This window comes from Pocillopora damicornis, chromosome 2 (genome assembly GCF_964200805.1).
Source record: "Pocillopora damicornis chromosome 2, jaPocDami1.2, whole genome shotgun sequence".
NCBI lineage: Eukaryota > Metazoa > Cnidaria > Anthozoa > Scleractinia > Pocilloporidae > Pocillopora > Pocillopora damicornis.
Window position 1 is genome coordinate 5,439,272 of NC_142671.1, and position 16,819 is coordinate 5,456,090.

The 16,819-nt window shown below is 37.1% G+C and overlaps 2 protein-coding genes across 3 annotated transcripts; one reads left to right on the forward strand and one right to left on the reverse strand.

The window, feature by feature from the left end:
* Positions 1-337: 337 nt before the first annotated feature.
* LOC113673428 (protein lin-54 homolog) lies at positions 338-10,555 on the reverse strand. 2 transcript variants are annotated; one of them, XM_027189829.2, is made up of 15 exons: positions 10,459-10,555; positions 8,718-9,013; positions 7,506-8,008; positions 6,993-7,160; positions 6,485-6,576; positions 6,219-6,290; positions 5,795-5,897; positions 5,348-5,401; positions 4,637-4,664; positions 4,501-4,553; positions 4,198-4,297; positions 3,467-3,566; positions 2,861-2,942; positions 912-1,005; positions 338-789 (listed from the first exon to the last, which is right to left on the reverse strand). In XM_027189829.2, the coding sequence occupies exons 2-15, from the start codon at positions 8,995-8,997 to the stop codon at positions 785-787; spliced, it is 1,734 nt and encodes a 577-aa protein (XP_027045630.2). In that variant the 5' UTR covers positions 8,998-9,013; positions 10,459-10,555; the 3' UTR covers positions 338-784. The 2 variants fall into 2 exon arrangements, with proteins under 2 accessions (XP_027045630.2, XP_027045629.2); XM_027189828.2 differs by having other exon boundaries at positions 6,219-6,293.
* A 134-nt stretch (positions 10,556-10,689) lies between these two features.
* LOC113673521 (peroxiredoxin-like 2A) lies at positions 10,690-15,157 on the forward strand. The gene is made up of 5 exons (XM_027189938.2): positions 10,690-10,855; positions 12,046-12,290; positions 12,571-12,705; positions 13,108-13,150; positions 14,272-15,157. Exons 3-5 carry the CDS (start codon positions 12,649-12,651, stop codon positions 14,487-14,489), a joined length of 318 nt encoding a protein of 105 aa, XP_027045739.2. The 5' UTR covers positions 10,690-10,855; positions 12,046-12,290; positions 12,571-12,648; the 3' UTR covers positions 14,490-15,157.
* The last annotated feature ends 1,662 nt before the right edge of the window (positions 15,158-16,819 follow it).

Sequence of the window (16,819 nt, forward strand, 5' to 3'; positions counted from 1 at the left end):
ACTACCACTACAGGCTACCGCGTCCTGATGGGCAATCGCGAGAGGAAGCTGTAAGTTTGCATAATCTCTTGGCAAGCAACACGGCGACACACTTGGATCGACAAAAAATAACTACACGACTGTTTGCTAGCGAGATAACGAAAAGCTTGCCAAACCCCACTACTCAGTTTCCACCCACCACAGCGAGCGTGCGAGGAAAGACTGGAAAAAATCACGGGCGGTTGTACGCGCGGGAATAATCTTCAGCAACCGCTCTACTATACTACTTGCGCGGGAAAAGTGAGGTCAGGGAACTCAGGAAAAAAGATAAGAAAAGAAAGAAGAGGTGTGCTATATATATATTAACAGACTTTTATTCCTGGATAGACAACAACAAACAACAGTGAATTGAGTTGAAATACACATGACGTACAGAGAAGATCAGTTACAAGAACTCACATACGCCTATCCCATAAAAATTCTTTAACGTCCCAGACGTTTCCTAGTGATTCTTGTGTCCACGGGTTTTCCTCAGAGGGCCCTTGGGTGTCCCGCGCAACATGCGCACCACAAGGATAGCAAGTTTAGTCAACACAGCATTATATTTACACTGAGCGTTCAAAATTGTTAACAGGCGAAAATGTTGCAAACTTTCTATTTACACTACTATAGGTACGAGTTAAAAATTCAGACGACGATGTCTAGTTTCCAGAGCCGGAAAAAAGACATAATAAAATCCGCAAATGGGTGATAACTTAAACGCAGTCCCTGCACGCAGGATTGGCTGGACGACCAAGAACAGGAATCATTCTGTCAAGAAAAATGAGCGCAGGGAACAACAATCAAAATATATTAACAGAACGACACCATAAGCATCACCTTAGTTAAACGTTTCTCAAATCGAAAGTAGTGCGATACAAAAAAAAACTCACCTTTCGTCCCATTCGCCGTGTGGATAATCTGCAGCAAGCACCGGCCAAATTCTTCTAGAATCATTTTTTCTATCTCTGCCTGGGACTGTCCCAGCTGATGGTTAAGACACAAAGGTTCTTCAATTACTCAGAGGGAGGTTATAGAGAGGGGCCTCCAATGAGTCACGCGAGGATGAAGAGGAGAGACTGATGCAAAAAGGCCTCAACACAAGTATTTCGCGTGTTGTTTAAAAATGATTGTTAAGAACACTTCCTGGGATTTCCTAAATCAATGATAACTTCATATAAAATGCCTTTGAGGAGAAATGTCTTTTTACTGGTTTGTTTCTCCCTTATGTTTGTACACCTTTTGCTGTTCAGTACGAGAAAGTACAAATTCATTTGCGTGAAAAGTCGAACAATTGCGTGAAGTTACATTCATTTGCGACAAAAACCGATCATTTTCAAACTATTGAGCGTATTTTACATTCAATATTCATAAACAAAGTTGCGTAATCTACTCGCTTGTTCAGCACATCAGGTCTGTTTCTGTCAGCACAGAGGGGCCTTGCCAGTTTTACTCCAAACAGCATTCCGTCCAATGTCCTTGCCACGGTGCGGTTGTGAATCTCGGGTTTGAGTGGTAGCCGTCTCCTCAGTTCACTGTTTATCCGAGCACGTGTGAGTAGACAGTTTTCGTTGATGATTTCCTCTTGGCAATCTCTCATCTCATCGTCCACGCGCACGTTGTTTCTACCACCTCGTGGTCTTCCCTGGATCCTGCCCTCTCTGATGTAAGGCACCACGATGTCTATTGCCGTTGATCGGTTCACTCCGAGCGTGTCTGCGACGACAAGATAGTCTTCCTCCTGGTCCTAGAATCATCTTACTTTTCTCTCTGTGTTCGAGTGGTGTTTGGTTTCTTCGTGGTTGCTTTCTTTGCTAGCGGCCGGGTGACGTTCACGAAGCGAATGAACTTAACGAAATTTACTAACTTTTTTAAATCAGACAAAATAGGTGTTCGATTGAAAATCGATAATTGCATTTTGAATGCAAAAAGACACTCAATTGTTTGTACAAGCGCTTTAGTGGTTACCTTATTCACCCTAATGTTGTCCAGGAATGCTGTTGAATTGCAAAGAGTGTGATAAAAATTTTATGGTTTCTGCACTATACTGTTTGTGTATTGTCTCTATTGGCATTTAAGATGGTGTTAATGACTTGAAGGTTAGCGCAAATGAAAGCATATTTTTCTCTTTTTATGACGAATGACGCATATGAATGTCCAAAATTGTCAGTGAATGCTGATTAAAATGCAAAAATCGTCAATGTATCGGATTCACGCGCAAATGATGGTTTTTATTTTGTTTCTTTTGTCCCTAATAAATGCATCTTCACGCAATTGTTCACCTTTTCACGCAAATAAATGCGTATTTCTCATAATGAACAGCAAAAGGTGTAAAAGGTGAGTTTCGAACTTCCTTTCGTGTTGTCTAAAGATTTGTCTGAGCCATGGTCCTGTACTCGATGAGGTTACTACAGAAACATTTATACAAAATATCTAAGATCGCACGCGCGCCCCTTTTGGTCGATAAGTGTGTTTGCATAAGAGAACGTAAACTTGGTTGACTTCATCTTTTCTGCACTTTCTAAGAAATACTTTATAAAAGCAATGGAAGGCTTTTCCGTGTTTACAAAGCCCCACATGACCTCTATATAGAGAATAGATTCTCTACAACGAGTTTCGTTGTATCCGTGTTATTTTCCACCTCTTTTCGCAAGGAAAAATTTCTCTTTTAGTTCAGAAACCATTTTTGTCGTATACTAAAAGGAGCTCGACGTCCCGATGCACATCCATCGTTGACTAAAACAATGGCACCATACTCCACTTGGAAAACGTTTTTACAAACGGTTACAATTTCACTCTTAAATGAGAACATGAAAATAAAGAACGCCGGCGGTAAACATACATTTTCTGCCTCTGAGGCTTGCTCCAGGAGACACTGACAGGTTACTTGTACTACTTCATCTGTTACAAACGAGAAGGGAAGTCTGAAAATAAAACAACAAGAGAAACACATGAAATTCCCACCAGAGAGGACAACTTCCTTGGATTTCTCTTAAAAATTAAATTTACACTTCATACAACATTACAGTGTATGAAAAAACTAGGCCAACCACACGATAAAATTTGAGAGGATTCCGTTGACACCTCGCGTGAACTTAATGTAGGAGTGAGACTCTCCTCCACTTCCTTTGATTCTGTAGATTTTTTTACACGATTTTTTTTCTCAATAGAAAACAAGTTCAACCTAAAATTATTTCACTTTTTACTTCCACTAGCAGTAAGCACGTGGAAGTTCTAACAAACTGACGCCTTCAACTTAAAGGTAACCGATACCATAATGGCGTAGACATCACCGGTTAACGAGCAAGTTGAGATTACCCGACAGTTGATAGGCTGAATTTGAAAATATTAGAATCTGTTGTTACAGTACTGCCCTTTGATTGGGTGGCTCTGCTTTCAGGAGATACACTACATCCTCGAGCACACTCAAATTAAACCTAGAACTGACCTTTCTCCAGAGTTTGTTAAGAAAGTTGGGCGGGATGGGAGGTCTTCTATTTGAGATTCCAACTTGGTCCGGGCAGCATTCTGTTGCTTTACACGAACCTCTGGAAAAACCCCAAGTGCAAAAGGCAGTTAACTTCGTTATTCGTGTGTATAAAAGAAACTAAACCAGCCTTTAAAAACATCCATACAAATAGCTTCCTTCAAAAGGTGTTTGTATGCGTTTTTTGTTTCATTTGCACGTTGGATCACAGAGTAAACCTGGGTAATGCTAAAACAAATCACATGCCAGTATTCCTGTAAAATTTTCCGCCATACTTTCCCCTAGTCTACGCTTATTTGAGTTGCCTATGAAGGACTTGCCTAGGTCTCTAACCGTGTGTGAAGAGTAGAAACAGAACTTGTACGTGTACCCATATGAAATATCAGTTAGTCCAAATTCAGTGGAAAGTTGTTTTTATTTCCCTACTGTCATCTCTAAAAAATGTTCTTGATTCAATCCTTTTCATGCCCTTTGGTAATTGAGGCAATACCACTTGTGAAAATTTCAGTGACATGACTTCAAAAACAGCTATCTACCACAGGGACGCCGTTCTTGAAAAAAACATGAAACTGAAGACCGTGGTAGTTAATTAGCACTAAAAATAACTTCCTCTCATTAAATATTAAGAATACTTAATCAGGGTAACAGCTGTTAGAATTGCAAGCCCCATAAATGTAAGAAGGGTTTCTCACCTGCAGCATCTGCTAAGTGCATGAGAGTTTTCCTCTCGGGACTTTCCTCAAAATTCTTACATCCTGTGCATTTACAAAGATTTGTACATAAAATCTTGGCCTGTAAATATCAACAGAAAAGAGTCAAATTAACAACTTAAATAGTTGTATTGTGATTCCTAAAGAAAAAAAAAATCTTAAAATTGATAAAACTGCTTCTCAAATGAAAAAATTGGCACCCTCTTTACAACTTATGATCAACATTGTACATATGGAGGTGTAGACTTTTAAAGAAGATCTCTCTTAAGCAAAAAATTTACATACCTCATAACATTCACAGTAGTTCTTGAGGCATCCTGAACGCTTACAATGACAACCTGTTTGAGACAATTAAGTTCAACAGATAATCATAAGAATCACTCATAACAACAAGTCAATGACCCAGGTAATATCATCTCACCTTTGTTATGCCGCCTATCAGAATCACCCTAAAAATTAAAGAGATTATATGTAGTTAAGAAGACTTGTCTTGGAAAAGCACACTGGTTGATGCATGCAGGACTGCAGCTTTGAACTCTTATTGTAAAGCACTAAGTAGAGTACAAATATCATGTGAATTAAGTACAAATATCCCACAACAAGATAAGATTGTTTGAACAAATGGTTATTTTGTATTGAAATTGTACAGGTGCATTGCACAAGACAAGTCACAAATAAGCTGTTTAACTGCTTCTCTATTTGCTTCCCTTTTCCCACCCTACAAGAAATACATAAAAGCAGATGGATAATAAACAACTTTTTACATGTTTCATATTGCTGAGTATTGTTACTCATTTTTACACCTTGTCTGTATGTTGACCTCCTCTGCTGGCTCATCAAACCACAAAAACATCTCAAAGGGTGTATACATTTCTAAGTAAAACAGCTCAATTCCAAGAATGGTATTGTTTCAAGAAAGTAAAACTCATTTTCAAGAGAACCTTTTTACACTTGACCCCACTTTGATATAGAGAGCTTTTTGAACTAGATATGGCCTTTTATGTCTACACCAACCATGAGTCATCCCAGATTATTGATGAAAAAATCATTACTCAAAGATTACACTTCCAACACAGATGTGGACTTTGTATCCTCAACTTTGTACATTAAACATAAGGAATGCAGCCCTTACCCTTCCTTTACCAATTTTAGGGTGAAAAGCTTGAGGATTCCTCTCCAAACAAGCCTGAAATATATATCATGTTTCAAGTTAGTTAGCATGTGTTAAAGGGTATGCCAGTTTTTGAAAAAAAAAAGGGACAGGAAAAAAGAAAGTAAAAAAAAAGGAGTAAAGCTTGAATCACCTACTTTCCCTGTGCACCTCAATACAATGAAATGGCAAGATCAAAAATTTCTTTAAAAACTAATTCCAATAACACTTTCTAGTACACCTTTTATGCTGCATCAGCAGGCATATGTAGCACTTTGTCCCTCACATATTTGAGAATAGTAAAGTACATTATGAAGCTGCTGTATTTTATTTGATGTTTGTAGCATCAGTACTTCCTAGAGTAGAGTGGAGAATGGTGGGTTCTGTGTGTAACTGTAGGATAGGGTTGAGGTAGATGCTTGCACAAACCTTAATGGCCTTGCTCCTCTCCTTTTCATGGTCCATATTGTTAGAGCAATTGACACAATTACAATTGCTACAGAATTCTCCATTTGCAAAACAATCACAGTACCTAACAGAATCAGACACAGAGCATAGAAAGCATGAACTTTGGTATCTATTGGGTCAGTTCTCAGTTGTACACATAAATAAATATTCTATAATTAATTGTAACCTGGAGGCAAGACCTTCTGGTAGAAGAAGATGGTAAGTTTTTGTTGGGACTTCTTGCAAATCACAGATATCATGTCATGGCATTGTTCACTCACATACAGGAATCCAGGATTTCATGTACACCATTACTTTCTACTAGTTCTTCCAATTTTATTAATACGTGTCAGAATGGAATCTACATTGGAATCATACAATAAAGTATTACCAGTACTGCACTTACAATTTAAGACATTGTGACTTTGTGCAGTTACAAGGCTTCCGAGGTCTGTTGGGAGGTGATGATTCAGGAGAACTGCTATGAGTAAATAAAGGCAAACACTGTGATTCAACTGACATTTCACTGCTATTATGACAAACAACTTCCTTGAGTCAAAATGCCTGAATCAATGCAGTACAAAGTCAGGGCTATTGCTCACTTCAACTGTACACTGACTTAACAAAAACCCAGCGGTTGATACAATTCAAACCAACAGTTAACACACTTACCCATTAACAGTCATTCCTCCTTGTGCTTGAGTATTAATGGCATTAGCCTGTAAAGGTACTGCAATAGGAAAACCTCCAGAAGCAAGAGCTTGCTGAAGGTCAAAAAGAAAAAAAAGCACAACAGCAGTTAGAAGAAGAGAGTCCTCTACCAAGCAAGTCTTCATTCCATGGCAGGGAGTGATTTCACTTCTTCCTTAACATCGTCCACTCCCAAGATCTCACTATTACATCTCCTTATTGTCTGCCACACAATTGTTATGATAGTAGCTTGCAGAATTTGTCATTGGATCAGTTAATAGTTTCTATAATTGATGTTTTCCTTATTCTCACTGCTTTTCTGCATGAAATTGTATTGATAATACAAGGTGAAATTCTGCCTTGGTCACTCCTTGTGAAAATTAAGCGTTTTACCCACAGATAAAGCACCATGAACTTGCCAGAGCTTGACTCGATACCTTAAGTGAGGCAGATAATTATCTGTATGAACAAGCCTTTCTGTGTCACAAACCTGAGGGAGATAAACTACCCCACCGCTAATTACACCATGGGGAAACTGAAGGCTGCCTGAAGCTCCTGTTGTTGCTATCTGAGGTAATGTAGAAGGTAAGGCTGGGACAATGAGTCTTTGTTGCTGACCACCGCTGGCTACTTGAGTCTGGACTGGCTTTGGTGCCAGCTAATGGGGAAAAAGCAAGCAAACAGCACTCACAAATATAATCATATTGACCACATATGACCTTACTCATCTACAAATGGTCAGTATCCTTTTATCACATCTAGGCTTAAAATGTGTGTGTATTGTCCATCTGTTTCTCTTAAAATTGCACAGGAAAGCTAGAATGAATGACTCAAAAAATGCAAAAATTGATGACTGAAAAATGGAACCATGTGAAAATATTTTTCATATATGCACCATTACTTTGATAAAGGCACAATATAATTGCTTTAACAAGCTTTTAATATACTCTGTCATAGTAACCCAGACTACAACCTTTTCATTGACTAAGTATATATGACCTACCTGCTGAGGAACTTGAGCAGTCTTCTCCACAGCAGGAGCAATGTTTCTCACTTGCACTGTAGGTGTTGTTAATTGAACAGCCTGTCCTGTTGGAATTGCTGATACAAGGTTCACTTTGGGAGCAATGTGCCGCATGCCAGAGACAGACCCAGCAGGTGCAGCTATTGTGAATTGAGGGGCCGTGCCTGTTTGTACCTTTGTCAAAGATGAAGTTGCAACACTAATGGGGACCAATTTTTGGAGCTGCACTGGAATAGTTTGCTTGCTTGGAGAACTTCCTGTTTTAGGAGCAATGTGCTGTTTATTTGTAAATGGCTGTACATGAACTAAAGTGCATGTTATATTGCCAGTGGAACTGGAGTTTGTCTGCGCACCTGTAAGAGCTGCACCTCCTCTTGATAAGGGTGTCAGCTTAATGGGACTACCAGAAATGACTACTAAGGGAGGCTTTGACTGGGCAGCTGTTGTAATCGTCCTTGCCACTGTTGTTGCTATAGTAGTAGCTGTGAAAAAAAGCCAATCCAATAGACAAGTAACTACACTGTAACTTTATCAAATTTGATTTAGATTTTTCCTTGTTTTAAGTTATGATGATGAATGTGAGGGGATGACAAATAAAGACCACAGAAGTTGGACCACAACACTCACTGTATAGTTCATAGGATCCCCTTCATTCTATTTAAAAGATTGCCACAATCCCCATTGTCAGTACTCTTGATGATCAAAGAAATGACACCAAAAATTACCTTTAAATTATTATGTTTTTGTCATTGATCCCTTTTTATCAGTTTGCTACTAGACTTTTCAGAAATTTTCTCTGTAAAGTGTATTTAATGCCTATTTCAGTTGGATCCACTCACAAGTGAGCCAGCAATACAGGGTCTTCTGCACAATGTTGAGGCTTACAAGGAAACTTCCTTTTCCTAGGAGAGGTACTGTGAAGTAATTTTTAAATTTTAATTTCCCTCCTCTTCTCCTTCTTTCCCCCTCCTTAAACTAACAAATTTGAATTTTTTTTATAAACTTTTTAGATAAAAAGCAAAACAAATTCTTCAAGCTAAACCTAAAGAAACTACTTTGGTTGTTTTTTTGCTCTTCTTTTAATTACCAATAGAGCTTGCTCCTGTTTTTCAAGCTTGGATCATTGTGACATACATAGGCCATTGTAATTTTGACAGAAATTTGCATTGCCCTCTGACATACCACTCTCACCTTGTGTACCAGCACATTGCTGTTTCTGAACTTCTGGTTTGGGCTGTATGAAAAATATTTGAGGTTCTGATGCAGGCACAGTTGTTACAGGTCCTGTTCCTGTTACCACCGTTCCTGAAGGTATGGTGACCACAGTTGTGGTTTTTGTGGTTACATTCTGTGCTGCTGTTGTGATACTGGTAGTTGATGCTGTTGTTTTTGTTGTTGTTGTTGTGGTTGATAGTGGTGTTGGATATGCATCATCAATAGGTTCTTGCTTAACTGTAATTATTTTCTCCATAAAAGATAAAATTCCCCTATTCAGAAAACAATTAGTATTCACATGTTTATTTGTTGTTTGAAGAAGATTTCAAGAAAATTATTAGACTAACTAAAGTGAAATGAAAATTAATGAATGAGCACTACCAAAATTAATTACCCAGTTATACTGAGAGATACTTTCAGTGCTGTTAAGTTTTCTGTTTTGTTTTCTTATTCAGTTTGCAAATAATATATAATATGTACAAAAGACTCTTGAAATTCCACATTACAGACATAAAACTACATTTGTTGGGAATCGTTTGCTGTTTGCAGAAATTACACAAAGAAGTGCTACCTCTAATAACTACAAAAGTCATAAAGATTAACAAGATGTCCATAAATAAGTTTAGGAAAGAGACCCACGTTAGATAAGGTTTCTTAAGAAATTTAATAATAATATCCGAGCTGATCCTAACCAAATATGGATTAGGTATAGGGAAGTCTGTATCATCATTCACTACAAGACTAATGGAGAAGTGTTCATTTCGGCATGAATAAGGTAATCTATCGAGTTACAATGTTTACCTAAAATATAGACAAAGGTGGTTGTGGCGAATGATTTAAGTTCGTCTTTTGACCTTCGATGAACTACCTATCCCCGACGTACATTAGCTAGAGTTTGCAAATCGTGGAAAATCAGATTTCTTTTTTCGTTTTTAAAATACAGGGCAAGTTTGAGATGCAAAACATGCAGACATTATCGCACTCATTCGAATAAAGCCCTAACGCGTACAAACTACAAATTAATCGAAAGCTTACGATTGTTTACTGAATACGGGGCAAAATATCAACTACTATTACACTATATCATTCTTTAAAATTAGCCATTTCATGTAGTTTTCCACTTTTGTAGTAGTGCTTAGAAACAATTTAGGCACATCACAAAGTTTTAAATTGAAATAATCCGTAATTTACGGCAGCATTTAAAGAATGGGAGACATTTCATTCTTTAAAAACCCACCATGCGAAAATCGAAAGTTTCCGTTCGAATTCCATATAATTTTAGCAAACAATCGACGTGTTTGATACCCATACTTATCAATAACACCTCTCTTCGAAAAATTGGCCATGGGATCATTTTATTGCATTTAAGGACGCAACGGGAAGACGGACAGAAATTGCAATCGAAAGAACCACCACAAAAGGGAATAAGAATAGTCAATTGCAGGCTTAAAAGTTTACAATTAAAACATGGATTTTTGCGGCGTTGTAGGAGGCTCCTTGACACTTGAAATTTACGCAAACATTAAAGCGGTTAATATAAAATCTTAATTAAGATAAAAAGGTGAGGTTAAAGTTAAGGGCAGAATTCTAACTTCATGATCGTGGAAAGAAACGCAAGAGATCTTCCACCGGCCACGGTCGCTAAGAGAAACACTGCCTATTCTTTCGTGATGGACAGTCCTTCGAGAGATATGACCCCTGAATAACCACTAATTACCTGTAAGATGCATCGATCTTAAACAGCGTCCAAAACAAGCCTCCTTTGCAAGCCAAAATCCCATGAAAACAACGTAGAAAAGTGACTCAATTTACACCAGTTCACGGACATCTTGTTGTTCAAAATCACGCGCTTTTGCCAGCTAAAGAAAATCATCCCATAATGCATCGGGGATAAGTGCGCGCTGATTGGGCAAAAAGATCATAGTTCAGGATTTTAGACGTTTTTATTGGTTCTTTGTTCACGAAGGAATTTCGTAGGACTGTCGATTTAAGACGCTTAAATTAATGGCGGTCGACCTGAAGGTGATGCAGGGGGAAGATTAAAATCATCCGAAATTTACCGACGAATTAGATCCTGACATGCACACTGGCTAAAACCATAAGATTCTTTAAAGGTATTTAGTGATCTTGTGTAATTTTTTGTTATTTATGTCAAGTAATTCTGTTGGAAGGAGCAATTTAAATGGCTCTTAGCTCAGCCCAGATTCATAACTTATTATATTTTAAGTAATATGAAGTCTTCCACATGTGGTAGTGCTCAGACGTCATCGTTATCTCATCGCACTCTTATTTTTGCAATTATGAATTCTACCATAACAGCATGGTCGATCATAGGAAATCTTTGTCAATTTGTTTTATTCTCATGGAACTAATTCGAGGGGGTGTGGTTATTTGTGTTTGGGGCAGTCTAGAAGGGTTATATCTTACGTAAGCTAGCCAGGGCTGGGGGGAGCCCGGAGGCCGGTAGTCCTGCTTGCTTGAAAAATAGGCCAACTGGATATAGTGAGCTAACTTTATTTTGTCTTTATTAAAGTGATTTGCATGGTTGTCTAGCAGATGGTGAATTGTGACCCTAGCTTATGCTGGACATGATATTTTGAGAATTTCTCAGTTGTTTAGCTGAAAAGAAGCACCATTGCACTCCACAGATATACAATAGTAACAATAGACTTAAAGCTGTAGAGTTAGACCAGCAAATTTCCTTCAGACTCAGCAGCTGACATCTTCTTGTCCTAAACTCTGCAATGACATGGATAATTAGCTGAGTGCTTGAGATGTGGTTTCACTCTGGCTCTCTGTTAGACATTTCTTTACTTGAGTTGAGTGTCAAGCCTTTATGCCTTGTTCTTTCAGCTGGCAGTTCCCATACCTTGTCATTTTATGAGTCACTAGTTAGTTTGGTAAAATCCACTTGTTTCTCAGAGTCCTGGTAATACCAATTCCTAAAAGCTGAGTTCATTTGTGTTTTCATTCAAGATCAAGATATAAATAGCTTTGAAATCCAAACAGTTGAGATATCAGGGAATGAAACAGAATGGATCTTAAGGGAAGACCTTAGATTTAGACAGTGAAATGTGTATTTAACCCAGTGAATTTATCAAGATTTTCAAGAAACAAGCCCCTGCCCCTTTTGGTGTGGAGAGTTTGTCAGTCTAGAAACCTCCCCCGCCCCCATCCCCCAAAAGTTCCAGTGCCATTGTGGGTATTTTGTGTTTCCAAGAAAATGTTCAAATGAAAATACACCATGACCATTCTTTTGATCAAAATTACTGTGGGAAATTTAAAAACCTTTGTTCATTTACAGGCCACATAGCTACCAAGATGGCTTGGCTTCTCGGTGCTAGTGGAATAGCACTTGTTGCAAGTTATGTTTATTCAAACTGGGACTGGTACAAGAACAGTGCAAGGCCTGATTTAGCTTATTTGAAAGCCATTAAACTCAAGACTTTAGATGGATCAGGAAGAGAATTGATGGCATCTGACCTTTGGCAAAATAGTGGAGCAGTCATAATGGTGGTGCGACGACCAGGATGAAACTTGTGCAGGGAGGTAAAATATGCTTCTGTTCAAAATGTTATATACATATTATAGTAGAATTATACATGTGTTGAGAGGCAAGGTCCTCCAGCAAATTATAAAATGCCCTTTAATTTGATGCTTCAAAATTTGGGCTTTTTATTTGGGTTATTTTGAAAAAAGAAAGGTTTATGAACTAACATTGAGCAATTAAAAACTCTCCAATGATATACAATACTTGCTAATAAGAGATATCTTGCACTTGAGTGTTGCTTATTCATGTCAGCTAGTATCATTATTAATCTTTCTTTAGGAAGCTTCAGAGCTGTCCTCTCTGAAACCTGAACTGGACCAGAGGGCTGTAAACCTCGTGGGTGTGGTTCATGAAGAAATGGGAGTGAAAGAGTTTCAGCCATATCTAAATTCTACAATTTACCTTGATGAAGAGGTAAAATAAGAACATTAAACCTGTATCTGTGAAATAAATGTCATGGATTTTTGATGACTTTTCCTTTCATGTACCTTCTGTGTCTCACCAGTTAAAAATAAATTGCATGTTGGTTTATGAGGGTGAAAGAGGTTCATGAGATTAATTTATGAAGAATTACTGGCTAAAAATTCTGTCAGGTATCTATTCAGATCTAAACTGAGGTTTTACTAAAAAAGAATCAGCTATTTTTCTGGTCAAAAATTTTCCTTTGAAAAAAAAGTCTTGACTTGGTTTATTCTACATACAGGTGAATAATTTTACATCAAATTTATATGTCTGCGGCTAAATTTGAAATAATTAATTGCTTTGGCAATTGATTTAACCAATTCTTAAAATAGTATCTTATTATTCTTATCTCAGAAAAAGTTCTATGGTCCTGAACAACGGTGGATGTTTCTTACTGGTAAGTTTGCTTGCTATGCCTGGCTTACAACCAGATGAGGAGTGTTTTCATTTACTAAGTTTTAGGAGATCTACTGCATGAAATGACCAGTACGCATTTGAATAATTAAAAATGATCTAAATTAACCTGAAATCTTAAAGAAAACAGGCATTTTCAATGTGTTTTGTTAAATTTAGTATTTAACCCATTCACACTACGACATTATTTCTCCCTACTGTATGAATATAATATCAAGCAGCCAAGTAATGAGAATAACAACAAATGTTAACTAGGGAATTATCATTTGATCAAACACCAAAATCTCAGAACAAACTTTACAAGAATTGTATGAAAGACAATGAGGATAATTCTCACCTTGAGTTATTGAAAGTGAAAGGGTTAATATTTGTAATTATGTAGCATTTATTGAAAGTGTGCATTTCAAACAAACAAGGCATTGTTTAAAGACTAAGAATTTTATCAGTCACTTTTAGTTACAGTTTTGCCAAGATAACTTTTTATAGAATAAGAAAGATGGTAAGTTTTGGAGTTCGGTAAAGAAATGGAGAAAGATGTTTTTTGTCTTGTCATCAGTGTCAAACAAAGAAAAATTTCTGGGTCCCCATGGCATCAGACCTTAAGTTTTTTCCGTGCTCTGATGCTCTTCCACTGAGCCACAGAGACTCCATGGTGAGCAAGGTCCATTATGAAGTTCATAAATAACATGCATCCAGCATATTGCTAGGATCAGTGACATCAACAGCATAATAAGATAGATGGTAAATTTTGAGCATGGTAAAGAACATTTCTGGGTCCCCATGACCTCAGACCTTCAGATTTTTTTGGTGCTCTGATGCTTTATCACTGAGCCGCATAGACTCCATGGTGAGCAGGGCCTATTACAAAGTTCATATATAACATGCATCCAGCATATTGCTAGGATCAGCGATGTCAATAGAATATTGTTTGTTATTAAAATAATATAGATGCTAAGCTTTGTACTTGGTAAAGATATAAGGAGCAGAAAAATCCAAAGTTCTGAGGTCGGATTCCTCATGGGGATGAAGAATTTCCTCTTTGTCCCACTGTCATGACAAGACAAGAAACATCTTCCTCTATAACTTTTAATTTATATTTTTCAGGATTGTTACGACCAAGTGTGTGGAAGTCAGCATTTCGAGCCAGAGGCAAGGGAATTGAGGGCAACCTTAAAGGAGAGGGACGCCTCTTGGGTGGTGTCTTTGTTGTAGGACCTGGAGAGCAAGGCATATTACTTGATCATAAAGAAAAAGAGTTTGGTGGTAAAGTTGACCTTCAAGCTGTTAGAGATGCAGTTTTGAAAATAAAGTCAAGTAACTAGTCATAGGAATGGAACTATCCAATAAGAAAATAATTTTTTAATATATTTTCTTGAAAACAACTAGAAGGATATCCTTTTTTGATCTATCAATTGGGATCATATCTTTGTGAGGTAAAAAGCTACCATTTCTGTCTATACTTTCTTACTATTACTTTTTTTTCTTTTTAAACTTCCCCTCTACATCTTATTTGGTGAACCAGATAATTTTATTGTACTGTATAGCTAATCAACTAGGGTGATTTTGTGAAATACAACTGTTGTCTTTTCCTTCAAAATCTTGTGACTATGAACATAGTTATGTATTGGGGAAAAATGTTTTTCATCTTGTCACGAGCATGGGAGAAAGGAAAAAAATTCAGAGTCCCCATAAGGAATAATTTTTTATGAAAATTAGTTTGTTAAGAGGATGAAAGTGACAGAAAATTGGAAAGTTAACCTTGGTGATTTTCATTGTCTTGCTTATGATAGCTCAGATTCAAATAACTTTTGGTTAGGATCTTAGCTAGATGTTATTGCTTTGCAAGTGGTGAAGTCATAAAAGAGGTAATTTTGCTGATAACTTGGTGGTAATCTAGAAATGGAACGGAAGAAATTAAACAGATGAGAACTTTCTTTGTCAAGCATGTGTGGGTCATTATTCAATAAATGCTCTCCTTCTTTTTCTGTGATATATTTTTTCTTCCTTTTTTTAAGGAAATACTCTACTGCTGTACAGTTATTTCTCCTCTGTAGATTTTTTGGGAAGTTATGATCCTCTGCCCCTCCCAGCCCATTTGAAGTCTATGTTTTTCTAATGGTACTATTAGCCTGTTGTTCAAGAGAGAACAGGCTTATTATTGGGCAGGTTCATTATGTTCAGAGTTGGAAAAAGTGGGTCGCTATATCTAGTTGAGGCCTACCTAAAGCTTTTCTTTCAAAATGAATTACAAAAAGCAAACAAATTTTTCTGTGGCCTGATAATTAAAGGAAGTAAGTGTAGTGTTGAGTCAGTGGTAGGTACTAGAAGATAATTCAAAGTTACCAATTGAGTTCACAATGCAATTTGGCCAGCATCAGCCCCTTCATCCCCCTGTCTTGCTTTTCTTTTACTTTCAAAAGTTTCCACCAGAAAAAGTTTTTGTATGGCATGAAAAGAACAAAATGATAGTTCATACATATTGCTTTTATTGTTTCACTGTAGAGCAATTTCCAATTGAGTGTGGAAAGTATGACTTTGGTTTTACTTTACTTTGCTGTGTGAATGGTCCAGAATACTTAAGCCATTATTTCAAGCATTTTTCATTCAGCCTGGAATGTTGCTTGTCAGCTTTGACTTTGTGAACTAAACTTAAGTGGCACATGTCCACTCATATCAAACGTGAGCCATTGTGTTATTGATGAGAAGTGCTTGGGGAGGGTTTTCTCTTTCTCTACCTTTTTGTTTTCTTTTGATGTTCAGGTACCTAACTATTATGGGTAAGAGTTGACCCAGAAGTGCAATGTGTGCTGGGCCAGAGAGGATGTAAAGTGTCCCTGCTGATTTTATTTCCCATTAGTTTGTCTTGATCATCATCACTAATCAGCTTTAGGTATGAATTTTTGAAATTTTTGTGGAATCAACAATATATTTTGTTGATGACAGATCTGGGGTCAGTCTCTTGAAGGTCCCAGTTGCTTATTGTTCCTGTAAAGCTGTTCTGTTTTCATTCAAGATGACGGTTTTAAAAGTTTACAAAATCATACAATAACACTTTCAGCCAAAGAAAAAAAATGGAATGGTCAGGGAGCCAGAACCTGCTTTTCTATTTTTTGAAATTTGATATTAAAGTATAGCTTTGGGCCTGTTTATTTACCAGAACTTTCTGGAAAAGAAGCCCTGGACAGGTTTAAGCCTGAGAGTCACCTAAATGTTTACTCCAACTCCATTTTCAACTTTTTTTTTTTATTATTTCAGGCTAAAATTAGTTTTTATTTACTGATTAGGTTATATGTACCATAAGACCTAAGCATGAAACAGTTGAATATAAGTTTTGTTGCTATTTTGAATCAATTGGATGAGTAAATATGAAAATGAAAAAAAAAAGGACGAATAAATTAAAACAATATCTACGTTAGTTTTTTTTTCTTTTCTTTTCCTTTTTTTTTTTTGAGGGTGAGGGTACAGGGTAGGTTACAGCTGCCTTGTCGAGGTGGGAGTTTCCCTATTTGTTTTTGTTTTTTTTTATCTCAAAGAGAATTATATTACTATGAGTCTTTTTTCATGATTACTTGTTTTTGAGAGTTTCTAATACTCAGTGGTATTCCATTCAAGACTCGTGCATGACTGATCCACACTAAGAAAATCTCATAAT

Bases quoted from the DNA above. Each gene is read 5' to 3' on its own strand.
- LOC113673428 (XM_027189828.2), bottom strand. From the start codon at position 8,997: ATGGAGAAAATAATTACAGTTAAGCAAGAACCTATTGATGATGCATAT. The intron at 6,294-6,484 runs GTAAGTGTGTTA...ATTTACTCATAG, and splicing joins GGAGGAATGACTGTTAATGG to CAGTTCTCCTGAATCATCAC. The intron at 3,567-4,197 runs GTGAGAAACCCT...GGGTTTTTCCAG, and splicing joins GCACTTAGCAGATGCTGCAG to AGGTTCGTGTAAAGCAACAG.
- LOC113673521 (XM_027189938.2), top strand. From the start codon at position 12,649: ATGGGAGTGAAAGAGTTTCAGCCATATCTAAATTCTACAATTTACCTT. The intron at 12,706-13,107 runs GTAAAATAAGAA...TTCTTATCTCAG, and splicing joins CAATTTACCTTGATGAAGAG to AAAAAGTTCTATGGTCCTGA. The intron at 13,151-14,271 runs GTAAGTTTGCTT...TATATTTTTCAG, and splicing joins ACGGTGGATGTTTCTTACTG to GATTGTTACGACCAAGTGTG.